The 27,019-nt window shown below is 44.2% G+C and overlaps 2 protein-coding genes across 2 annotated transcripts in view; both read right to left on the bottom strand.

Annotated features, from left to right (window-relative positions):
- The window catches only part of LOC149438453 (olfactory receptor 6N1-like), a 31,457-nt gene extending 23,232 nt beyond the window's left edge, over positions 1–8,225 (bottom strand). The window contains exon 1 of the mRNA XM_089659961.1: positions 8,031–8,225. Coding sequence (XP_089516087.1) covers positions 8,031–8,225 — 195 coding nt within the window. The remainder of the gene's footprint in view (positions 1–8,030) is intronic.
- Positions 8,226–10,870: 2,645 nt separating this feature from the next.
- LOC149438454 (olfactory receptor 6N1-like) overlaps positions 10,871–27,019 on the bottom strand; it is a 42,340-nt gene continuing 26,191 nt past the window's right edge. Inside the window, exon 2 of the mRNA XM_089659962.1 lies at positions 10,871–11,932. Coding sequence (XP_089516088.1) covers positions 10,952–11,932 — 981 coding nt within the window. The 3' untranslated portion in view covers positions 10,871–10,951. The remainder of the gene's footprint in view (positions 11,933–27,019) is intronic.

Genomic DNA, 27,019 nt, shown 5'->3' on the forward strand with positions numbered 1-27,019 from the left:
TGGCGCATGGCACAACCTTCCTTGACGCAGAGCAGACACCATGTTCTTTCCGTTGTCGGTCAACATGGTTTCGATTTTCAGTTTGCGCGGAGACAGCCATCTGTCGATTTCTCTGTTCATTACACTCAGAAGTTCCTCCCCTGTGTGACTACGTTCGCCAAGGCATACCAGGTGCAGCACAGCGTGACACCGTTGCGCCCTGCACATGTGATATGCCGGTCGGGTAATGGGACTTGGCACGGGGGTGGCGGCTGAGGACACGGCGGAAGAAGAGGTGGTAGAGGCGGACATCTTTGCTGGACCAAGGACGTGCAAACGTGGAGGCAAAAGCGGCGTGACCTGTCCAAGTTGCTGGTGCCGCTGTGCCGGCACCACGTTCACCCAGTGTGCCGTAAATGACATGTACTGTCCCTGACCGTAGTTACAGCTCCACACGTCGGCGCTGCCGTGCACTTTGGCAGAGACCGACATGCTCAAAGACTGGCCCACCATCTCTTCTACATGTGAATGCAGGGCTGGCACTGCCTTTTTGGCGAAGAAATGCCGGCTTGGCACTCTCCACCGCGGCGCGGCACAAGCCATCATTTCTCGGAAAGATGCTGAGTCCACCACTTGGAAAGGGAGGGACTGCAGCAACAGCAACTTGGACAGGAGGACGTTCAGCTCTGAACGAGCGGAACAACTCCCCTCAGCAGAGGTGTTGGAGCCTTGACTGGCTGATAGAGGGCGATTGACGTCAAGTGAGGGAGCAAGTAACGGAGCGGGTGATGGAGCGGGGGCTGGGGCAGGCAGAACTGCCGTATCTTTATCACGGTTTTCCCAGGCCACCAAATGGCGATGCTGCATATGCTGACGCAACGCTGTAGTCCCAACATGGGCCCCCTGGCCACGCTTGACTTTCTGGCCACATAGTCGACATACGGCTACGTTTACTTCCTCGGGCGGCTTGACGAAAAATTGCCACACCGACGAATAGGAAACTTTGCCCCCGCTACTCCTCACTGGCTGACTGCTACTTCCTCCGTGCACACCGGCACCACTACTGGCCGTGGTGGTAGGCTGCAGTGGAGCTGGTGCTCTACTCCGTGGCCGTTTGCCTCCACTGACACTGATGCGACCCTGCTGCCTCCTGGGCAACCCACCGACTGTTTTGCTCGCTGCCAAGCTGGCACCCTCTTCTCCTGATGATGCGGAAGAAATTGCCTGATGACGACGAGGCTGCCAAGTGCGATCAACCTCCTCATCATCAAGTAGGGTCTCCGCCTCACTACTAGCCCCCTCGGCAGCGTCTGGGTCAGGAGACAGACCTGTCTCTAGACCGGCTACCGAGCCACTCTCCTCGCCAGTACTTCTTTACCTGGCTGCTGAAGAGGCGGATGTCTCCCCCCGTTCCTGACCGCCCTCTGTTAGCTCTTCCTCACTGTACAGTGGGGCTGAGCCCACAGCATGCGATACTTCGCTTGGTGAGGGAACAGCAAAGGACAGGGGCAGGTAGAGGACACGTGATTTCAGTGGGCTTGCTCCCGGGCCATGCCAACTAACGGTTGTGTCTGACGTACACACCGACCATTGGCTGTAGGTGTCAGAGGTGACCTGGGAAGAGGAAGACGACCGAGCCAACCAATCGATGACGGCAGGGTTGTCGGTGGAGACACGACCGCTGGATGACACCGGGAGCACTGGCCTCTGGCTGCGACTAGTGCTGCCTCGACCCCTTCCTCTGCTGCCACGTCTGCTCGCTCCTAAAACATTGCCTCCTCTGCCACTCCTCTGCATGTTGTCTGACATACTCTTTAATTCAACGATTATGTGTCCCTGAGTAACAATTCTGTGTCTGTCCCTGAGTAACAATTCTGTGTCCCTGAGTAACACTTCTGTGTCCCTCAGTAACACTTCTGTGTCCCTCACTAACAATTATGTGTCCCTCAGTAACAATTCTGTGTCCCTGAGTAACAATTCTGTGTCTGTCCCTGAGTAACAATTCTGTGTCTGTCCCTGAGTAACAATTCTGTGTCTGTCCCTGAGTAACAATTCTGTGTCCCTCAGTAACAATTCTGTGTCCCTGAGTAACAATTCTGTGTCCCTCAGTAACAATTCTGTGTCTGTCCCTGAGTAACAATTCTGTGTCTGTCCCTGAGTAACAATTCTGTGTCTGTCCCTGAGTAACAATTCTGTGTCTGTCCCTGAGTAACAATTCTGTGTCTGTCCCTGAGTAACAATTCTGTGTCCCTCAGTAACAATTCTGTGTCCCTCAGTAACAATTCTGTGTCTGTCCCTGAGTAACAATTCTGTGTCCCTGAGTAACAATGCTGTGTCCCTCAGTAACAATTCTGTGTCTGTCCCTGAGTAACAGTTCTGTGTCCCTGAGTAACAGTTCTGTGTCCCTCAGTAACAGTTCTGTGTCCCTCAGTAACAATTCTGTGTCTGTCCCTGAGTAACAATTCTGTGTCCCTCAGTAACAATTCTGTGTCCCTCAGTAACAATTCTGTGTCTGTCCCTGAGTAACAGTTCTGTGTCCCTGAGTAACAGTTCTGTGTTCCTGAGTAACAGTTCTGTGTCCCTGAGTAACAGTTCTGTGTCCCTCAGTAACAATTCTGTGTCCCTCAGTAACAATTCTGTGTCTGTCCCTGAGTAACAGTTCTGTGTCCCTGAGTAACAGTTCTGTGTCCCTCAGTAACAGTTCTGTGTCCCTCAGTAACAATTCTGTGTCTGTCCCTCAGTAACAATTCTGTGTCTGTCCCTGAGTAACAATTTTGTGTCCCTCAGTAACAATTCTGTGTCTGTCCCTGAGTAACAGTTCTGTGTCCCTGAGTAACAGTTCTGTGTCCCTGAGTAACAATTCTGTGTCCCTCAGTAACAATTTTGTGTCCCTCAGTAACAATTCTGTGTCTGTCCCTGAGAAACAATTCTGTGTCTTTCTCTGAGTAACAATTCTGTGTCCCTCAGTAACAATTCTTTGTCTGTCCCTGAGTAACAGTTCTGTGTCCCTGAGTAACAGTTCTGTGTTCCTGAGTAACAGTTCTGTGTCCCTCAGTAACAATTCTGTGTCCCTCAGTAACAATTCTGTGTCCCTCAGTAACAATTCTGTGTCTGTCCCTGAGTAACAGTTCTGAGTCCCTGAGTAACAGTTCTGTGTCCCTGAGTAACAGTTCTGTGTCCCTCAGTAACAATTCTGTGTCCCTCAGTAACAATTCTGTGTCTGTCCCTGAGTAACAATTCTGTGTCCCTGAGTAACAATTCTGTGTCCCTCAGTAACAATTCTGTGTCTGTCCCTGAGTAACAATTCTGTGTCCCTCAGTAACAATTCTGTGTCCCTCAGTAACAATTCTGTGTCTGTCCCTGAGTAACAGTTATGTGTCCCTGAGTAACAGTTCTGTGTCCCTCAGTAACAATTCTGTGTCCCTCAGTAACAATTCTGTGTCCCTCAGTAACAATTCTGTGTCTGTCCCTGAGTAACAATTCTGTGTCCCTGAGTAACAATTCTGTGTCTGTCCCTGAGTAACAGTTCTGTGTCCCTGAGTAACAGTTCTGTGTTCCTGAGTAACAGTTCTGTGTCCCTGAGTAACAGTTCTGTGTCCCTCAGTAACAATTCTGTGTCCCTCAGTAACAATTCTGTGTCTGTCCCTGAGTAACAATTCTGTGTCCCTCAGTAACAATTCTGTGTCCCTCAGTAACAATTCTGTGTCCCTCAGTAACAATTCTGTGTCTGTCCCTGAGTAACAGTTCTGTGTCCCTGAGTAACATTTCTGTGTCCCTGAGTAACAGTTCTGTGTCCCTCAGTAACAATTCTGTGTCCCTCAGTAACAATTCTGTGTCCCTCAGTAACAATTCTGTGTCTGTCCCTGAGTAACAGTTCTGTGTCCCTGAGTAACAGTTCTGTGTCCCTGAGTAACAGTTCTGTGTCCCTCAGTAACAATTCTGTGTCTGTCCCTCAGTAACAATTCTGTGTCCCTCAGTAACAATTCTGTGTCTGTCCCTTAGTAACAGTTCTGTGTCCCTGAGTAACAGTTCTGTGTCCCTCAGTAACAATTCTATGTCTGTCCCTGAGTAACAATTCTGTGTCTGTCCCTCAGTAACAATTCTGTGTCCCTCAGTAACAATTCTGTGTCCCTCAGTAACAATTCTGTGTCTGTCCCTGAGTAACAGTTCTGTGTCCCTGAGTAACAGTTCTGTGTCCCTGAGTAACAATTCTGTGTCCCTGAGTAACAATTCTGTGTCTGTCCCTGAGTAACAATTCTGTGTCCCTCAGTAACAATTCTGTGTCCCTGAGTAACAATTCTGTGTCCCTCAGTAACAATTCTGTGTCTGTCCTGAGTAACAATTCTGTGTCCCTCAGTAACAATTCTGTGTCCCTCAGTAACAATTCTGTGTCCCTCAGTAATTCTGTGTCCCTGAGTAACAATTCTGTGTCCCTGAGTAACAATTCTGTGTCCCTCAGTAACAATTCTGTGTCTGTCCCCGAGTAACAATTCTGTGTCCCTGAGTAACAATTCTGTGTCCCTCAGTAACAATTCTGTGTCTTTCCCCGAGTAACAATTCTGTGTCCCTGAGTAACAATTCTGTGTCCCTGAGTAACAATTCTGTGTCCCTCAGTAATTCTGTGTCCCTGAGTAACAATTCTGTGTCCCTCAGTAACAATTCTGTGTCCCTCAGTAACAATTCTGTGTCCCTCAGTAACAATTCTGTATCTGTCCCTGAGTAACAATTCTGTGTCCCTGAGTAACAATTCTGTGTCCCTCAGTAACAATTCTGTGTCCCTGAGTAATAATTCTGTGTCCCTGAGTAACAGTTCTGTGTCCCTCAGTAACAATTCTGTGTCTGTCCCTCAGTAACAATTCTGTGTCCCTGAGTAACAATTCTGTGTCCCTCAGTAACAATTCTGTGTCCCTCAGTAACAGTTCTGTGTCCCTGAGTAACAGTTCTGTGTCCCTGAGTAACAGTTCTGTGTCCCTGAGTAACAGTTCTGTGTCCCTCAGTAACAATTCTGTGTCCCTCAGTAACAATCCTGTGTCCCTCAGTAACAATTCTGTGTCCCTCAGTAACAATTCTGTGTCTGTCCCTGAGTAACAATTCTGTGTCTGTCCCTGAGTAACAATTTTGTGTCCCTCAGTAACAATTCTGTGTCCCTCAGTAACAATTCTGTGTCTGTCCCTGAGTAACAGTTCTGTGTCCCTGAGTAACAGTTCTGTGTCCCTCAGTAACAATTCTGTGTCCCTCAGTAACAATTTTGTGTCCCTCAGTAACAATTCTGTGTCTGTCCCTGAGTAACAATTCTGTGTCTTTCTCTGAGTAACAATTCTGTGTCCCTCAGTAACAATTCTGTGTCCCTCAGTAACAATTCTTTGTCTGTCCCTGAGTAACAGTTCTGTGTCCCTGAGTAACAGTTCTGTGTCCCTGAGTAACAATTCTGTGTCTGTCCCTGAGTAACAGTTCTGTGTCCCTCAGTAACAATTCTGTGTCTGTCCCTGAGTAACAATTCTGTGTCCCTCAGTAACAATTCTGTGTCCCTCAGTAACAATTCTGTGTCCCTCAGTAACAATTCTGTGTCTGTCCCTGAGTAACAGTTCTGTGTCCCTGAGTAACAGTTCTGTGTCCCTGAGTAACAGTTCTGTGTCCCTCAGTAACAATTCTGTGTCCCTCAGTAACAATTCTGTGTCCCTCAGTAACAATTCTGTCTGTCCCTGAGTAACAATTCTGTGTCTGTCCCTGAGTAACAATTCTGTGTCCCTCAGTAACAATTCTGTGTCTGTCCCTGAGTAACAATTCTGTGTCTGTCCCTGAGTAACGTTTCTGTGGCCCTAAGTAACGTTTCTGTGGCCCTAAGTTACGATTCTGTGGCCCTAAGTAACGTTTCTGTGGCCCTAAGTAACGTTTCTGTGGCCCTAAGTAACGATTCTGTGGCCCTAAGTAACGTTTCTGTGGCCCTAAGTAACGATTCTGTGGCCCTAAGTAACGTTTCTGTGGCCCTAAGTAACGTTTCTGTGTCCCTAAGTAACGTTTCTGTGGCCCTATGTAACGTTTCTCTGTCCCTAAGTAACGTTTCTGTGGCCCTAAGTAACGTTTCTCTGTCCCTAAGTAACGTTTCTGTGGCCCTAACTCTGTCCCTAATACAGAGAGGTCTGCCTCTCTTGAATGACTGGAGGCAAATGGAGAATTCTAAAATGGCCGCCATTTATAGCTCGACCATTACACAGTGCTGGCTGGCTGGCTGCTGATTGGCTAATGCGATCACATGTCATTTATGAATGCATTATGGGTCAGCGCGCCTTGTCTGCGCGCCTTCCCAGACATCCCCGCTCCGTCGCCGCACATGTCGCCGCCATTTTAGGAAAAATTTTGATTATCAAAATTTTTCTATTATTCGAAACGAATTCCACTTCACCTACTTCGATTCGCTCATCTCTAATAATGTTAGTTTTGAATGGCTTTTTTTAACGCTCGGAAAGTTTGGATTTGAAGGCCAGTTTATGCATTTGATTCACACCATGTACTCTTCTCCAACAGCTCGAGTTGTAGCAGCGGGACACATATCTGACCCGATCCGTCTTCACAAAGGCACTAGACAGGGATGCCCTTTGTCCCCGCTACTTTTCAATCTAACCCTAGAACCGTTAGCACGCTTCCTATTGTTTAAGTCTGATCTACATGGCATCAATATTGGACAAGAGGAATTGAGACTCGCGTTGTTTGCGGATGATATTTTAATTTTTACCTCATGCCCCTCCCTCGACTTGCCCTATATCCAACATATTTTCTCTTCCTTCCGCCTTTACTCCGGACTCCGCATTCATTTTTCGAAAAGCGAGGTGCTTCCACTATTCCACTCCCGCCTTCCGGTATGGACTCAAAATTCGCAATTCAAAATCGCTCCCAAACATATTACCTATTTAGGTATAACGATAGGGAAACTTGCGTCATCCTTATACACGTTAAACTATACGCCAATAATTACAAAAATTATTGGGGAACTGGACATGTGGAAGGAATTACCACTTTCCCTCCTGGGCAGATCACACCTCTTCAAGATGGTCAGCTTTCCAAAAATCCTTTACCCACTCCAAACCATACCTCTCCTGCTCAAACACAATGACATAGCGAGGCTGAACAGGGCAATATCGACTTTCTTATGGAAAGGAAAACGTCCACGTATAGCATTGGATAAGTTGTTCCTACCAAGATGCGAGGGAGGCTCCGGTCTCCCGAATATTCGCATTTACAATCTTTCTTGTCTACTTCGTATAGGGCTAGACTTTCTCACCCAATCCTCCAAATATTCTAGCTATCATTTAGAATCTGCACTAGCATTTCCTTATAATCTCTCAGCCCTGTTACACTCCAATGTTAATTCTCTGCCGCCCCACTTAAAACATGACCCACTCATCTGCGACACCCTTATTACATGGAGGGAGGTCAGGCGCAAATTGGGGGTCTCCCCGTGGCTTTCACGCTTCCTTCCTTTTCACCATAACTCCTCTTTTCCTCCCCCTCAATCTCACAATGCATATGATACTTGGCAATCTCAACTACTAACTTTGGTACAACAATTATATGACATCTCTACGGGTTCCCCGAGACCTCTTAATAGTATTCTACAAAACTATGGACTTCCGACACATCATTTCTTCTACATACTACAAGTAAGGAACTTTGTCAACTCCATGGCTCCCACTAAATCTACCAGATTTCAATCAACATTCATTGACGTCTTAGCGAACTCTCGCAAATACAACATCTCAACCATATATAGTCCGCTGAATCTTCTTTTTGCCAAAATTTTAGAAACATTCAATACAGTGAAATCCTGGGTCAAAGACTTCAATAATGCAATCACAGCTGACCAATTATTGTCAGGTTTCCAATCCACTTGTGCCTTTTAATAGCAATGAGTTCTGGCGTGAACAACAGCTCAAGATTTTACATCATGCCTACATACCATGTCTCTACTCCAAAACAAACCCGGTTCTGTCTACCTGCCCTCTGTGTGGATTTCAAAAACCATCCCTACAACACAGATTTTGGACCTGTCCTACTATTTCGGCATTCTGGCAGCAAGTGGTTAATTTCATATCCGTTATCACAGCTTTCCGACTACCCATCCACCCGCTGCCGTTGCTCTTCGGATTTATGGAACAGCCCATCATTGGTCTCTTCTCTTCACAAACATTATCCTTCAGAGACAACAAATCCTGGATATCAACCTGTCTATTAATTGCAAGACGTCTCATTCTCCGTCAATGGGTATCCAACTCCCCCCCAACCATGACGGGGGTCAAACAAGAACTCAACTCTCTCTTACACCTGGACAGGCTTTACATAATCACCTCTCCGACTACATCAAAGGAATCCCATTACTTTAGAAAATGGAACTCATATATTACAGGCTCCCTATCCATACAGGAGCAGGCCTTCTTTACCCAGATACAGACTCAATATAACTTTATCTGTTAATCGGCCGTGTGAATTGGTTATTTGTCTAATTGCTCTTGATTGTCTCTAGTTTTCACGTTCTCCTATACTTCAACTCCATAATTATTTTCTCGATCTATGATCCTTTACAAACTTGACACTATTCTTACACAATAGACCCTCATTAGCCGGATGGAAGATGACATTTCCTTCACATCACATTACATCACCCATGGTGGAACCTGTACTAACACATATATAATACATATACAATCTATAATTATTTATTTCATCATCATTATTCTCCAATTTCTCTTTGCCACCTTCTAAATACGGATCACTGACCTGTATCTCATTGCTTCTTCCATATCTCGGTCTTTTGGTCTCCTATTTTTCTTTACTACCTCTACACCTTCGAATATAATCTTCTCCATTCCTGTGTGTTTACTGATTTGAGGCCATACTATCTTATCGTTTCTATATTTCACATTCACACTGACTTCTTTGATTATTCACAAACTCTCCCCCCCCCCCTCTTTCCTACTCATTTATTTTCTCTTTTTTCTTCTCCCGTCCCTTTTCCCACTGTCATTTATTCCCGCCACCCGATTCCTAAGATGTTCTCTCCTGTACTGTGTTTTGGACACAGTATGGGCGGTATACTGTGGACGTCTATGTACATCTACATTATTTAACATCAGTTACAGGCAAATTACACAATCGTCAGCTCATAGTCGGATTGCATAATCCCTACTGGATGCTATCATTTTCTCTACGTACAAACCTCTTCCTTCACACCTCCTCAGACTGCTTTTCCTAACTGTTCATCACCACGACTAGTATACCTTAGTACTGTAATAACGCCCATTCCTAACGGCTATCACCGCTCTAGGGTTGTGTTCTGTTTATTTGCCACAATACTATACCCCGCTAGAATTGATATCACATGGGTACCATAACTGTCTCATTATTTCTATGTGTTTGTAATTTGTTAAAACCTAATAAAATTTTTCTAAAAAAAAAAAAAAATCTAAATGATAGCTTGTAAAGGCTTTTAAAGCATTGCCTATGGATAGTCAAAATGCCGTTTGTCGCCATTGCACAGGGCATGCACAGATTTTAAGCATGTCAGGTTTAGTATCTATTTACTCAGCATACCATCATCTCTTATATTTTATCAAATAATTGGCCAATATATTGTGTTTTTGTGCATTAAAATGTAAACAAAGTGTATTTAAAAATAAAATGTGTTTGAAAAATCGTTGCACGAGTACTATGTGACATAATATATAGCAGCACCCATCATTTTATTCACTAGGGTGTCTGCTTTAAAAATATATAATGTTTGGGGGTTTAATTTCCTAGCAAAAAAATACTGATTTTTTTCATGTGAACAAAAAGTGTCAGAAACGGCTTGGTTGGAAGAGTGAGTGATTTGTGGCATAAACATCTAATGCCCCCATCCCTCAAAATGATCCCTTTTTGGAAAGTAAACACCCCAAACTATTTGCTGAGAGGCATGTTGAGTCAATAGAAGAATTTATTTAAGTTTATGGAAAATGAAAAAATATATATATTTTTTTTTTTTTACACAAAATAGTCACTCAAATGATTTATTGCTCACATACTATGGGTATATGTGGAATTGCTCCCCAAAATACATTCTGCTACTTCTCCCAAGGTGTATTGGGGTACCACATGTGAGAGACATTTTGGCAGTCGAGCCAAGTACAGGACACCAAAATCCAATAAGCACCTTCAGGCTTTTAAAGGGCTTTATTTCCTCATTACACTACCTATCACAGTTTTAGAGGTCCTGAAATTCAAGGGTAGAACCAACTCCAACCCCCCTTCACAAATGACCCCTTCATTTTCCAAAAACTTGTGGTAACAATCGAGATCTGCAAAATCCTCACCATGCTTCCTATCAAATTCCTTGTCTACGTTACAAAAAGGAGTCATTTTGGGGGGTTTGGTGCTCTCCTGGCATTTCAGGGCCTCCAAAACTGTGATAGATAGTGAGGAAGTGAAATGAGGAAGTTACGCACCTTCAGGCTTTCAAAGGAGTTATTAGAATTCAAGCTCCTGTATGTGGATAGGCTCCCAAAAAGTCTCACACATGTGGTATCCCCATACTCAGTAGAAGTAGCAGAATGTAGTTTGGGGTGTAATTCCACATATAACAATGGCTTGTGTGAGCAATATATCATTTAAATGACAACTTTGTGAAAAAAAAATGTTTTTGTCATTTTCCAAAAACTTCTATGGACTCATTATGTTTCTCAGCCGATAGCTTAGGGTGTCTACTTTCTGAAAAGAGGTCATTTGGGGGTGTTTGTACTGTCATGGTATTTTAGCACCTCAAGAAATGTGATAGGCAGTCAGAAAGTAAAAGCTGTGTAAATTGCAGAATCTATACCATAGTTTGTAGGCGCTATAACTTTCACACAAAGCAATCAATATACACTTTTTGGGATTTTTTTTACCAAAGAAATTTAGCAGAATACATTTTGGCTTAAATTAAAATTCATTAATCACATGCGTTCTATTCTGTGGCCAAACTACTTCTGGTACAGATGAAGCCTATTTTCCTCTGGAAAGCAATTTTAATGTCTTTGTTTCTCATGCTGTATATTATGGGATTCATCGTGGGAGTTAATACTGTATATAACATGGACAACAAAGAGTCCACCTCAGGTAGGTAGAGAGCTGGTGGACGAACGCACACAAACAAAACCGGCAAGAAAAATATACTGACAACTGTAAAGTGAGAGGCGCAGGTAGAAAAGGTTTTAATCCGGCCTCCTTTGGAACTGATCCTGAGGATTGTTAAAATAATCTTTGTGTAAGATATAAGAATTACAGAAAAGCTTGACAAAATGACAACGGCGCCAATGGAAGTCCCAACTGCTATATTGAGGGATAGGTCGGCACAAGCCAAATTGAGCAGCGGATCAGTATCACAGTAGTAATGGTAAAGTATGTTGGAACCACAGTAAGGTACATTTAAGGCAAGAAAGGTGACTGCGATTGGAGCCGCAAAGCCTCCACACCAGGCTGCCATTGACAGTATTATGTAAAGTTGTCTTGTCATGATGGTTTGGTAGTGTAAGGGTGAGCATATAGCTATGTAGCGATCGTAGGCCATTACGGCCAGGAGATAACACTCTGTTGCTCCCAAAGACAGAAATAAATACATCTGTACAAAGCAGGCGGTGAAGGAAATGGTATCCAGGTTCATCAGGAACTTGGCCAACATCTTCGGGATGGTTACTGAAGTGTAAGTCATGTCTATAAAGGACAAATTGCAGACAAAGAAATACATTGGGGTATGGAGATGCCGGTCAAAGATGACCAAGAAGAAGACAAAGCCATTGCCAGAAAGGGTGAAGAGGTAGATACAAAACAATGCACAAGAAAGTAAATTGTTGAAATTCTTGAGGCCCGGGAATCCGAAAAGGATGAAGTCTGTCAAATGGGTAAAAGTTGCATTGGAAGAAACTGATTGCAAGGAATCTTCATTGACCTAGATCATATAAAATAAAAACAATTAATTCATTATATTATTTTATTGCTCAAATAGCATCAGCGCTATAACCAGTAACAAACCAGTAACAAACACGTTTTGGGACAAAGCATCCTCCTTCATTAGGGCTTCAACATTGGTTGCCAGAGTTACAGTATGGACAGTGCTAAATCCTCCTGGATGGATATCTTAATCTAAAATATAGATGTGTGGGCTCAGGGGCTGGGTACCAGCAGATGCAGCAGGCGCCTCTTAGTGAAAACTAGCAAATGGTACAAAATATCTAATTCAGGGATCAATAAATGGCGGACCGTGGTCCAGACCCAGACCAAGTGACAGTTCTGTCTGGGCCACTTAGCAGCTGGGTGTCTTCTCCTGGGTCCCCCGAATGGCCTCTGATTTAATCCTTACAGTAGGGCAGGGGGTGGGAGGTGCTGCAGATCTGCACAGAGAGGGAGAGTCTTTTCAAACGAACAAGCGGTAATCACCTGATTGCCTATATAATGAGTTGTGTAGCTCCTGTCCTCCATCCAGATCTGCAGCACCTCTCGCCCCCTGCCCTGCTGTGAGGATGATAGGTGGGAGACCCAGGAGAGGACATCCCAAACAGATAACTGCCTCTGCCCTGCTGAAGGTAGAACTGTGAGGCTGGGGAGGCTTGCATTGAAAGGGGCACTATAATATAAATGGGCACTCTGATGTGAGAGGCTCTGTGTTATAAAGGGGTGCTGTGTTATAAAGGGGTGCTGTGTTATAAAGGGTATGGCAAAGTAATGGGGCACTGTGATGTGAAGGAGAATACAATGTAAAAGGTAAACTGTGATATGAAGGGGCACAGTGATGTGAAGGGGAGAAGCTGAGGACTGTGTAGTACTACTGTAAAGGGGGTGAGGCTGTGATATGAAGGGGGGGTCTGTGATGTAAAAGTAATGGGAGATTGTGGTCACTGATGTAAAGAAGGGACTGTGATGTTAACGAGGGTTGTGATGTAAAGGGGGCTATGAGGTGAAGGATAGGTTAAAGACACTGAGCTGTGATGTACAGGGGGAGCTGTGATGTACAGGGGGAGCTGTGATGTAAAAGGGGGAGCTGTGATGTGTTCTAGTGCAAACATGAGACCTCTGCCAGAAGAAAATTTTACTGACTGGGCCTCCGTGAATTTTAAATCAAGACACTTGATCTGATTTATTATCTTATAAGTATACAAAAATAAATCCAGTATCTATACCACCATTTGTAAACACTATAACTTTCACGTAAACCAATTAATTTACAGGTATTGGGATTTTTTTTAGCAAAGACATGTTGCAGAATACATTTTTGCCTAAATGTATGCCGAAATTTGATTTTTAATTTTTTTTACTGGACATGTTTTATAGAAAAAAGAAAAGAAAGTATTTAGTCAGCCACCAATTGTGCAAGTTCTCCCACTTAAAAAGATGCAAGAGGCCTGTAATTGGCATCATAGGTAGACCTCAACTATGAGAGACAAAATGAGAAAAAAAAATGCAGACAATCACATTGGCTGATTTGGAAAGAATTTATTTGCAAATTATGGTGGAAAATACGTATTTGGTCAATATCAAAAGTTCATCTCAACACTTTGTTATATATCCTTTGTTGGCAATGACAGAGGTCAGACGTTTCCTGTAAGTCTTCACAAGGTTGGCACACACTGTTGCTGGTATGTTGGCCCATTCCTCCATGCAGATCTCCTCTAGAGCAGTGTTGTTTTGGGGCTGTCGCTGGGCAACACAGACTTTCAACTCCCTCCAAAGGTTTTCTATGGGGTTGAGATCTGGAGACTGGCTAGGCCACTCCAGGACCTTGAAATGCTTCTTACGAAGCCACTCCTTCATTGCCCGGGCGGTATGTTTGGGATCATTGTCATGTTGGAAGACCCAGCCACGTTTCATCTTCAATGCCCTTGCTGATGGAAGGAGGTTTGCACTAAAAATCTCACGATACATGGCCCCATTCATTCTGTCCTGTACATGGATCAGTCGTCCTGGTCCCTTTGCGGAGAAACAGCCTCAAAGCATGATGTTGCCACCCCCATGCTTCACAGTAGGTACGGTGTTCTTTGGATGTAACTCAGCATTCTCTTTCCTCCAAACACGACGAGTTGTGTTTCTACCAAACAGTTCTATTTTGGTTTCATCTGACCATATGACATTCTCCCAATCCTCTTCTGGGTCATCCAAATGCTCTCTAGCAAACTTCAAATGGGCCCGCACATGTACTGGCTTAAGCAGGGGGACACGTCTGGCACTGCAGGATCTGAGTCCCTGGTGGCGTAGTGTGTTACTGATCGTAGCCTTTGTTACATTGGTCCCAGCTCTCTGCAGGTCATTCACTAGGTCCCCCCCGTGTGGTCCTGGGATTTTTGCTCACCGTTCTTGTGATCATTTTGACCCCACGGGGTGAGATCTTGCGTTGAGCCCCAGATCGAGGGAGATTATCAGTGGTCTTGTATGTCTTCCATTTTCTAATTATTGCTCCCACAGTTGATTTGTTCACACCAAGCTGCTTGCCTATTGCAGATTCAGTCTTCCCAGCCTGGTGCAGATCTACAAGTTTGTTTCTGGTGTCCTTCGACAGCTCTCTGGTCTTCACCATAGTGGAGTTTGGAGTGTGACTGTTTGAGGTTGTGGACAGGTGTCTTTTATACTGATAACAAGTTCAAACAAGTGCCATTGATACAGGTAATGAGTGCAGGACAGGGGAGCCTCTTAAAGAAGAAGGTACAGGTCTGTGAGAGCCAGAAATCTTGCTTGTTTGTAGGTGACCAAATACTTATTTTCCACCATAATTTGCAAATAAATTCTTTCCAAATCAGCCAATGTGATTGTCTGGATTTTGTTTCTCATTTTGTCTCTCATAGTTAAGGTCTACCTATGATGCCAATTACAGGCCTCTCTCATCTTTTTAAGTGGGAGAACTTGCACAATTGGTGGCTGATTAAATAAATACTTTTTTGCCCCACTGTACATACACACACACACACAATTTGCGCTCCCGTGGTTTTCACGTCCCTCCCAGATAGCGTCAGATTGCCCATCAGTACACCAGTCATCACATTTAACCTTTTGATTGCCAGGAAGACGCTCATAGACAATAAACCTCCATTGCTAGTATAGTGTCTGAACGGATCAATATCTTTGATCAGATCAGCACTATACCAGCATTCACATTAGTATAATGTCCCCAAAAATGCAGTGTTAGTGGGACCAGCCCTGGCACTTGCGTTTAGCCCCTACGCTTACCCCCCCCTTCTCCCCCAGCAAGTGCAGTGTCAGTAGGTCACTGTTACTTGATACATTGCACACAAAACTGCAGTGTTCACAGAATAAGGCCTGATCTCTGTTAGCACTTGCCGGTTAATTTTTATGACTCTCATATGCAGCAGATTGCCAGTACTAGTGCCGCGTTACCTTTTGGTGAACTGGCGAGCACCAGCAGCCTAGTACATCTTGGTCTCAGATATCTCTTAGATTGTAAGCTCCCAGGATCAGGGCCCTCCTTACCCCCTTGTATTGAACTGTATTGTTGCTGTATTGTCTCCCGTTATATTGTAAAGCGCTGAGCAAACTGTTGGCGCTATATAAATCCTGTATAATAATAATAATACCAGCACTGCAGTATCACTTGGTGACGTGGCGAGTCCCATAAGTGCAGTACAAGCTGGTGCAGTGGCGAGCCCAAGTATTGTCCCGCAACCACCAAGAATTCGCACACAGGACCATAGAGCCCCTAGTATCCTTCCAGATGTGCTTGCAAATCCCGATTGGCAGCCCACAAATTCTGCAGCACCCATACTTCCCCCATTCACTGCGCAACTTGGAATTCAGGTGGAAATAGCAAATTTAACTAACCCCCTTGATTATTTGGAGCTGTTTTTCACGGAAGATCTGTATGCATTGATTGTGGATCAAAGCAATTTATATGCACAACAGTTTATCGCCGCCAACCCAAATTCAAACCTTGCCAGACCATTCGCATGGAAACTCATTATGGTTTCTGAATTAAAAATTTTTTTGGACCTAAACCTCAACATGGGCATTACTAAAAAAAATTAATTGCGGTAGTATTGGTCTACAAACCCGATTCATCATATGTCCGTGTTCTCTGCTGCCATGGCTAGGCATAGATATGAGAGTATAATGTGTTTTATGCATTTCAACGACAATACACTCTGTTGTCCTCGGGGTGACCCTAAATTTGACCGGCTCCACAAAATTCAGCCCCTCGCAAATCACCTTAACCTCCCTAGCGGTATTCCCGAGTGTAGCTCGGGGTAAAATGTCTGTACCAAAAGCAGTAACCCCGAGCTACACTCGGGAATACCATGCGGCGCTGCATAGGGAGTCCTTGCAGAGCTTACCTTGTCCTTCGCTCCCGCGATGTGTCCCCTGCAACGTCCCCGGCCATCTCCTCCGGCCGATGCCGGCATCCGGCTCCTGTGTTCCGGTCCCTGTGACGTCGGGACGTACGGGCGCCGCCGCCGGCGGCGGGAAATTTGAAAATTAAAAAAAAATGTCATTTTTTTCAAAACGATTTTACATAGTAAAACATTGCTGTTTCAACCCATTTCACATACATTTTGTCCCAAGTGCTTTGTCCAGCGCCCTGCCTGCATTTTGACTGTTCTTTCTGCCTGGAAACTTAGAAAAGTCCATGGTGTCCAAAAAGTGTCCCTTTAGGTCAAAAGCGGTTTTAGACTGGCTAGAGAACAGCGATAGTAAATCAGAACCACTTGCAGAATTGAGTGATAATGATTCGTGGGGAAAATTCCTCATCAGACACTGAAAACGATTCTGCGACTTTGCTCAGTGATGTGCGAACTTAGCGCTATATTTCAAATTTCAGTGTTTTTGGTTTGATTATATTATTGAATTAAATGTATTATTATTATATTATTATTTTTTAAGATTATTTATTAAATTATAATTTATGATTTTGTGTTTCAAATTTTATCATACCCGGGATGTTTAATAGACTCTTGTTCGGACAGATTTCAGTGAGTTATTCCTAAATATATTGTACAGCCTACAATAAAAAAACTACATATTTCCATGCAAAATAATGGTACCGCTTTCAGCACCAAAAATCTGAAATAATCAGACCGCCAGGGAGGTTAACCAAAAACTTACAGATGTCTATACTCCCAGCAAAACATCTGCGTTGATGAGTCCCTCATTAATTTTTCTGGCTGCCTTGCATTCAAACAATTTCTCCCCTGCAAGTGTGCCAGATATGGGGTCAAGATGTAGAAGACCTGTGAGAGGACAACAGGCTATACTTATGTTTTGGATTTACGAGGGAAAAGATAATCACGTGCAGCCCCCCGGATGCCCAGACAACACGGGAAGTAGTGGCAAGATAGTTTGGGACTTGGTGTCATCATTTTTCCATATGGGGTACCACTTATACGTGGACAATTTTTATTCAAGTGTGCCACTATTTAGACATCTTGGAACTGGCGCATGTGACACCGTGTTGCCTAATGTGTGCCCACCATTAGAAATGGGTGGGTGCAGGGTGGTATATTCTAATAGTGGGCATACCACACACTTTTTCTGGAAGAAATTTCTTCTCTTTTTTCAATCAGTTCACTGATACTGCATACTAAAAAAAAAGAACATAGCAAATATACCCAACAAGGACCAGCGACGTACTGGTACATCACTGGACTTTGAATGGTATCATTTTTTTCAGCTGGCAATAGGCTTTCATGTAAAAGCAATCCTAGTGGCTAATTACAAGCAGCGGGAGACAATGCCCCCCCTCCCCCCGCTGCCTTCCAAGGCCTTCTCGGGCAGTATTAAAAAAAAAAAAAAAAAGTACTCTTGCCATCGTAGGAACCTGAGAATGCAGCCAGTGCTTCTGCCAGCTGACCATAGGGCTGATTGGAGACCAAAGTGGTGCCAATCATCTCTATAGCCTAAGAAATCGGAAGCTACGAGCATTTCATCACTTCAGTTTTGCAGGATATAAACAGCGCCATTTGTACATTGGGAAAGCATCTGATCACACCGATTTTGGTTTGATTAGATAATGTAAGGGTAGAGGAGATATCTAGAGTCTGATAGAACCCAGATTTCTCAAAAAAGAATATATGACAATGCCCATTGAAGTTATAGCGGATATTTACTTTTTATCTGTGATAGCATTAAAAGTGATAAAAAAAGGAAGGGGACGGTGTAAAAATTATTAAAAAAAAAAAAAAAGTACTCTTGCCCCCCCCCCTTGCAAGCGCGCACCTGCGTTCGTGAGCCTTGACCCTGTGCCAGTATGGAAAGAGCGGTTGCACCATGCATGTGAGGTATCGCCACGAACATCAGATCAAGGGCAGTAATTGTAACACTAGACCTCCTCTGTAAATCTAAAATGGTAGCTTGTAAAGGCTTTTAAAGTGTTGCCTATGGATATTAAAGCATATGCAGTTTGCCTCCATTGCACGGGGCATACACAGTTTTAAAACATGTCATGTTTGGTATCTATGTACTCGGCATACCATAATATTTTATATTTTACCAAATAATTTGCCAATATTTTCTGTTTTTGTGCATTAAAAGTAAAAAAAGATTTTTTTTTAATTGCTTTTGAAAAATTGCTGCAGGAGTATTATGTGAGCTAAAAAAATTGCAACACCCACCATTTTATTCACTAGGGTGTTTGGTTCAAAAAATATAGAATGTTTGGGATTTAAATGAATTTCCTAGCAACAAATACTGATTTTTTTCATGTGAACAAAAAAGTGTCAGAAAAGGCTTGGTCTTCAGGTGGTTTGAAGAGTGAATGATGTGTGGCATAAACTTCTAATGCTGGGCATAAAATGCCCCCACCCCCCAAAATAACCCCTTTTTGGAAAGTAGACACCCCAAACTATTTGCTGAGAGGCATGTTGAATCAATAGAAGAATGTATTTTTTACCACAAGTTTTTGGAAAATGACAATTTTTTTTTTTTTAACACAAAATTTTCACTTAAATGATTTATTGCTCACACATGCCATGGGTATATGTGGAATTACTCCCCAAAACACATTCTGCTACTTCTCCCGAGTATGAGGGTACCACATGTGAGAGACGTTTTGGCAGTCTAGCCAAGTGTCGCGATCAGGGGTCAGGCTCAAAGACCAGTTGCTATATCAGTGGAAAGGCTTACCTGAAACCAGCAGGATAGGTACACAGGCAGGTCATCGTAGTGGAATTGTGGGATCACCTGAGGTGCGGAGTCTAAGTACCAACCAGTGTTCACCAGAGCTCCTAATGGTGGAGATGGATTTGGCTGCGTGTTAGCACCAGGTCGCGGTCCTCAGGATCACCCCACCGGGAGGTGAGCAAGCGGAGGTCCAGTAGCTTATAAACAGGTAAGGATCAAACGGAAGCGTGGTCAGTAAACAAGCCAAGGTCGGCAATGAACAGTAGCAGGTTGGGATCATGCAGAAGCATAGTCAAGAACAAGCCAAGGGTGTATAACGAATTATAGCAAAACATGGATAATAACAGACGATAAGGAGCACGATACTGGCTGGAGAGCACAATAATCTGGCAAACAGGAAGTGCAGAGACATGGTTATATCAGGAAGTTCATGGGAGGGGCAAGGGGTTCAAGGTTCATGATAAACAAGGTCAAGGTAGGATCATCCAAATAATTGTCAAGGGAGCTGACCAGCATTCCAGGTGGCTCAGCAAGAAGAAACATTGCAACTCCCAACAGAAAGCCCAGGTTCAGACCCAGGCTCTGACACCAAGTATAGGACCCAAAATCCAATAAGCACCTTCAGGCTTTTAAAGGGCTTTATTTCCTCGTTACACTTCCGGACTACCTATCACAGTTTTGGAGGCCCTGAAATGCCAGGATAGCACCAAATCCCCCCCAAATGACCACTTTTTGGAAAGTAGACACCCCAAGGAATTTGATAAGAACCATGGTTAGTATTTTGCAGATCTCATTTGTTGCCACAAGTTTTTGAAAAATGAAGGAAAAAAACAAAAACATATTTTTTCTTTTCTTTTTTTATATTTCAAAACCTTGTGAGAAAAAATGAGATCTGCAAAATACTCACCATGCCTCTTTTTAAATTCCTTGAGGTATCTACTTTCCAAAAAGGGGTCATTTGGGGGGGGGGGGGGGGGGGTATTATCCTGGCATTTCAGGGCCTTCAAAACTGTGGTAGGTAATGAGGAAGTGAAATGAGGAAGTTACGCACCTTCAGGCTTTCAAAGTGGTCATTGGATTTCAGGCTCCTGTATGTGGATAGGCTCCCAAAAAGTCTCACACGTGGTACCCCCATACTCGTTAAAAGTAGCAGAATGTATTTTGGGGTGTAATTCCACATATACCCATGGCTTGTGCGAGAAATATATAATTTAAATGACAACTTTGTGTAAAAAAAAAATGTTTTTATCATTTTCCAGAAACTTGTGGAAAAAAAATAAATCTTCCATTACCTCAATATGTCTCTCAGCAGATAGCTTAGGGTGTCTACTTTCTGAAAAGGGGTCATTTGGGGGTGTTTGTACTGTCCTGGTATTTTAGCACCTCAAGAAATGTGATGGGCAGTCAGAAAGTAAAAGCTGTGTAAATTCCATTATCTATACCATAGTTTGTAGACGCTATAACTTCACACAAAGCAATAAATATACACTTTTTAGGATTTTTTTTTACGGAAAACATGTAGCAGAATACATTTTGGTCTACATTAATGATGAAATTTTAGTTTTTGGATATTTTTTATGAGAGAAATGAGAAAATATACTTTTTTTCAAAACAATTTTTTTTTCTCAGAAAATTTTGTTTATAGCGCAAAAAATAAAAATCGCACAAGTGATCAAATACCATCAAAAGAAAGCTCTATTTGTGAGAAAAAAAAGGACATACATTTAATTTATGTACCATATTGCATGACCTCGCAATTGGCAGTTAACCACTTGCCTACCGGGCACTTATACCCCCTTCTTTACCAGGCCAATTTTCAGCTTTCAGCGCTGCCGCATTTTGTTTAACAATTGCGCGGTCATGCAAGATTATACCCATATGAAATTTTTATAATTTTTTTCTCACAAATAGAGCTTTCTTTTGGTGGTATTTAATCGCTGCTGGGCGCTTTACTTTTTGCGCTATAAACAAAAAAATTGCAAAAAATTTTTAAAAAAAGTTTGTTTCTATTATAAAATTTTTCAAACAGGTAATTTTTCTCCTTCACTGATGTGCGTTGATGAGGCAGCACTGATGGGCACTGATAGGCAGCACTGAAGGGCACTGATAGGCAGTGCTGATAGGCAGCACTAATGAGGTGTCACGGATAGGTGGCACTGACAGGCGACACTGATGATGGGTACTGATAGCAGTGATAGTTGGCACTGACTAGCATCACTGCTGGGCACTGACTGGCAGCACTGCTGGGCACTGACTGGCACAACCTCTGGGCACTGACTGGCAGCACTGCTGGGCTGCACTGATGGGCACTGGTGGGTGGCACTGGTGGGCACAGGTGGGTGCCACTGCTGGGCACAGGTGTGTGACACTGCTGGGCACAGGTAGGTGGCACTACTGGGCACAGGTGGGTGCACTGCTGGGCACAGGTGTGTGACACTGCTGGGCACAGGTAGGTGGCACTACTGGGCACAGGTGGGTGCACTGCTGGGCACAGGTGGGTGCACCTCTGGGCACAGGTGGGCAGAGCTAGTGGGCGCACTGCTGGGCACAGGTAGGCATAACTTGTGGGCGGCACTGCTGGGCACCGATCATCAGGGCACTGATCATCAGTGCCCTGATGATCGGTGCCGATCCCTGCTCTAACAGCTGCCAGTTCTCAGCAGTATTTTCCTCACGATCTGACAGCGTGAGGAAAGTGCAGCCGAGAACCGGCAATTGCATTTCCCGGTGATCAGCGTGTCATTGGACATGGCTGATCACGTGGTAAAAGGCCGCTGTGATTGGCCTTTTACCACATCACGTGATCAGCTGTGTCCGTAGGACACAGCGATCACGGAGATCGCCGGGTGCGCGCCCCCGGGGGTGCGCAGGAGAGCGCGTTCTGGGAAGATGTCATGTGACACCCACCCAGAACTGGCCGGCCGCAGTGTAGCCGTCATTCGGCTATCTGCGGTCGGCAAGTAGTTAAACTAGTGCTGCGCTATATAGCAAAAAAAGGCGTAAAATTGCAGTATCTATAGTACATAGTATACATAGCTTGTAGATGCTATAACTTTCACACAAAGCAATAAATATACACTTATTGGGATTTTGTTTACCAAAAACATGGAGCAGAATACATTTTGGCCTAAATTTATAACTAACTTTGAGTTTACTATATATTTATTATAGCTGAAAGTAAAAAATATAGTTTTTCTTCATAATTTTCGGTCATTTTTTGTTTATAGTGCGAAATATAAAAAGTGCACAGGTGATCAAATACCACTGAAAGTCCAACATCAAAAGAATATATAAATATCAATATCACTGCAATTATATTACTGCTGCAAACATGTCCTTATTACGTCTGTGACTTTGACACTTCTCGTGCTGTGATAGGAGATAATAACCGTGCAGTCCACCAATCATAAAAAATATTATGCACTTTCCCCGGTTGTGCTCTCACCTGGTGTATATGACCAAACCGTTTAGTGAGGTTATAAAAAGCTTGTGTCCCTTTAATTGGACTTAGTGATAAATGGATAGGATTATCCCTATTTCCCTGGGATGGATGGATGGATGGATGGAGTGTTCACTCTTCCCAGCAGGTGGTCTCCTTGCTTCCTTATGGATTTTTCTTCATAGGTATAATGGCCATGAAATGTAATAAAAGAATATAGCGCCTTATCCTTTTTACAATTTTAAATATGTGACGTCACGACGCTTAAAGCAACATACAGCAAGTATTCAGAAATATTGGAAAACTTTACTGTGGATTCAAATTTCAACATTTTAAAGCGTTTTTAACTTGTCATACATGTGAGTGCACTACTTTATTTAATAAATTACATTTTAAAGAGGATAAGGCACTATATCCATTTATTACATTTCATGGTCATTACACCTATGAAGAAAAATCCATAAGGAAGCAAGGAGACCCCCTAATGGGAAGAGGAAACACTCCATCCATCCATCCATCCCAGGGAAAGAGGGATAATCCTATCCATTTACCACTAAGTCCAATTAAAGGGACACAAGCTTTTTATGACCTCACTAAACGGTTTGGTCATATACACCAGGTGAGAGCTCAACCGGGGAAGGTGCATAATATTTTTTATCATTGGTGGACTGCACGGTTATTATCTCCTATCACAGCACTAGAAGTGTCAAAGTCACAGACTTAATAAGGACATGTTTGCAGCAGTAATATAATTGCAGTGAGAAATATATATATTCTTTTGATGCTTGACTATTATTTATTTAATATTTATTTATTCACATTTTTTGCAATTGGTAGTGGAGCACGACACTATTTCTGATATTATATTTTACCATTTGTCCTGAAAAAAAAAACAAGGTATAATCCACTTGTATACACCAAGTAGTTGTGATAAATGTGTCAAAATTCAAAATTTGTGTTCAGGCATTAAACTTTGTTTTATCCTCAGTCCCCAGGGGGTTAAGTACAGTATAATATAATACATTTAACAAAATATGCTATTTATTACAGTTTCTTAAAATTTTTTGCAATATATGAAATGAGAAGAGAATTGCTCTTTTTTAATCAAAATTGTCTTATGCTTTACATTTTCTGCCCTACACTGTCAACATTATTTTAGGTTCACATAGTTTCTTGTTTTATCTTTTGTTTTATGTTTTTGCATTGCATGACTTTTGTTATTTTTTTTTAATTGCATTAAAAAAAGAAAAGAAAAGAAAGGAAAAACAAAAACTGTAATTTCATATTTCCCTAGCACAAAATCTATTTTAAATGTCAAATGTTTTTTTTTTAACTGTTTTTTTTTAGTTCAGAATATTATTTTTCATAAACACAAATATTTTAACAAAATAATCAATATATGAAATTTACCTTCCATAGATCAGTGATATTATTTTCCATGACAAATAATAAAAGAAAACTTTTGGCAAGAATTGAAATGTTAATATTTTGATCTTCTTCAAAAATGAATGAAACAAACTGAATTTTGCACGATTGGTTTAAATGTTGTTTAGTAATTGGCTACATATGTGTAGCATGGCTTTTCCTTCATTTTTGCTTAGTGGTAAATAAACTACGCTGTGATTAGCTTCTATATAAACCCCTGGTTATAACACAAACAATGAGTCTAAAGCTAATTAGAATCCTCCAAGGAATGATTAACTAATGTTGCCATTGAAGTTGTTGTTGTTGTTGTTGTTTTGGTGGTTATAATTATTTGATTATTATTAGATTAAACAATAACTCTCCCATATTCCTTGCCCTGCAGAGAGTTAATCTAACTATTAGAGATGAGCGAAGTATTCAAAAATTCGATTCGACTGATTCGGCGAATTCGTGGAAAAAATTTGATTTGAGTCGAATATATTCGCTGCGAATTTAACTTATAAAAGGGTGTTTCTAGGCTTCAGAGAGCCTTTATATTAGTGCAGAACACTGTACCTTTAATTTAAATGCCCTTGGAGTCTGCTGGGGAAGAGAAATAATACTGTCAGTCAGTATGACATGCAGATGAGTGCCGTCGATCTTAGAATCACCGCACACTTCACTCATTTGGGCAGTCACGGGGCCAAAACCAGAGTGTGGAGCCACAGTGTGTCGGTGGAGGCAGCAGCAATGGGAGGCCATACAGCAACCTATGACAAAATGGAACCCACCAGCAGTGTGAGGAGACCTGAAAGTGGCACATGGCAGAGTGTGGCGATGGAGACAGAAGCAATGGGAGGCCGTACAGGGACCCATGACACACTCTGGACCTGGCAGCAGCATGAGGAGGCGGTACGGGGGCCCATGGCAGATTAGGGGCCTGGCAGCAGCAATGGGAGGCCCGTAATCTGCCAGCACCCTATGACAAAATGGAACCCAGCAGCAGTGTGAGGAGACCTGAAAGTGGCACATGGCAGAGTGTGGCAATGGAGACAGCAGCAATGGGAGGCGGTACAGGGACCCATGACACACTGTGGACCTGGCAGCAGCATGAGGAGGCGGTACAGGGGCCCATGGCAGATTAGGGGCCTGGCAGCAGCAATGGGAGGCCCGTAATCTGCCAGCACCCTATGACAAAATGGAACCCAGCAGCAGTGTGAGGAGACCTGAAAGTGGCACATGGCAGAGTGTGGCGATGGAGACAGCAGCAATGGGAGGCCGTACAGGGACCCATGACACACTGTGGACCTGGCAGCAGCATGAGGAGGCGGTACAGGGGCCCATGGCAGATTAGGGGCCTGGCCGCAGCAATGGGAGGCCCGTAATCTGCCAGCACCCTATGACAAAATGGAACCCAGCAGCAGTGTGAGGAGACCTGAAAGTGGCACATGGCAGAGTGTGGAGATGGAGACAGCAGCAATGGGAGGCGGTACAGGGACCCATGAAACACTCTGGACCTGGCAGCAGCATGAGGAGGCGGTACAGGGGCCCATGGAAGATTAGGGGCCTGGCAGCAGCAATGGGAGGCCCGTAATCTGCCAGCACCCTATGACAAAATGGAACCCAGCAGCAGTGTGAGGAGACCTGAAAGTGGCACATGGCAGAGTGTGGCGATGGAGACAGCAGCAATGGGAGGCCGTACAGGGACCCATGACACACTGTGGACCTGGCAGCAGCATGAGGAGGCGGTACAGGGGCCCATGGCAGATTAGGGGCCTGGCAGCAGCAATGGGAGGCCCCTAATCTGCCAGCACCCTATGACAAAATGGAACCCAGCAGCAGTGTGAGGAGACCTGAAAGTGGCACATGGCAGAGTGTGGCGATGGAGACAGCAGCAATGGGAGGCGGTACAGGGACCCATGACACACTGTGGACCTGGCAGCAGCATGAGGAGGCGGTACAGGGGCCCATGGCAGATTAGGGGCCTGGCAGCAGCAATGGGAGGCCCCTAATCTGCCAGCACCCTATGACAAAATGGAACCCAGCAGCAGTGTGAGGAGACCTGAAAGTGGCACATGGCAGAGTGTGGCGATGGAGACAGCAGCAATGGGAGGCGGTACAGGGACCCATGACACACTGTGGACCTGGCAGCAGCATGAGGAGGCGGTACAGGGGCCCATGGCAGATTAGGGGCCTGGCAGCAGCAATGGGAGGCCCGTAATCTGCCAGCACCCTATGACAAAATGGAACCCAGCAGCAGTGTGAGGAGACCTGAAAGTGGCACATGGCAGAGTGTGGCGATGGAGACAGCAGCAATGGGAGGCCGTACAGGGACCCATGACACACTCTGGACCTGGCAGCAGCATGAGGAGGCGGTACGGGGGCCCATGGCAGATTAGGGGCCTGGCAGCAGCAATGGGAGGCCCGTAATCTGCCAGCACCCTATGACAAAATGGAACCCACCAGCAGTGTGAGGAGACCTGAAAGTGGCACATGGCAGAGTGTGGCAATGGAGACAGCAGCAATGGGAGGCGGTACAGGGACCCATGACACACTGTGGACCTGGCAGCAGCATGAGGAGGCGGTACAGGGGCCCATGGCAGATTAGGGGCCTGGCAGCAGCAATGGGAGGCCCGTAATCTGCCAGCACCCTATGACAAAATGGAACCCAGCAGCAGTGTGAGGAGACCTGAAAGTGGCACATGGCAGAGTGTGGCGATGGAGACAGCAGCAATGGGAGGCCGTACAGGGACCCATGACACACTGTGGACCTGGCAGCAGCATGAGGAGGCGGTACAGGGGCCCATGGCAGATTAGGGGCCTGGCCGCAGCAATGGGAGGCCCGTAATCTGCCAGCACCCTATGACAAAATGGAACCCAGCAGCAGTGTGAGGAGACCTGAAAGTGGCACATGGCAGAGTGTGGAGATGGAGACAGCAGCAATGGGAGGCGGTACAGGGACCCATGAAACACTCTGGACCTGGCAGCAGCATGAGGAGGCGGTACAGGGGCCCATGGCAGATTAGGGGCCTGGCAGCAGCAATGGGAGGCCCGTAATCTGCCAGCACCCTATGACAA

The sequence above is a fragment of the Staurois parvus genome, unplaced genomic scaffold (genome assembly GCF_062004578.1).
Source record: "Staurois parvus isolate SC_StPar_1 unplaced genomic scaffold, SC_StPar_1.0 ptg001192l, whole genome shotgun sequence".
In the NCBI taxonomy this organism is placed as follows: Eukaryota; Metazoa; Chordata; class Amphibia; order Anura; family Ranidae; genus Staurois; species Staurois parvus.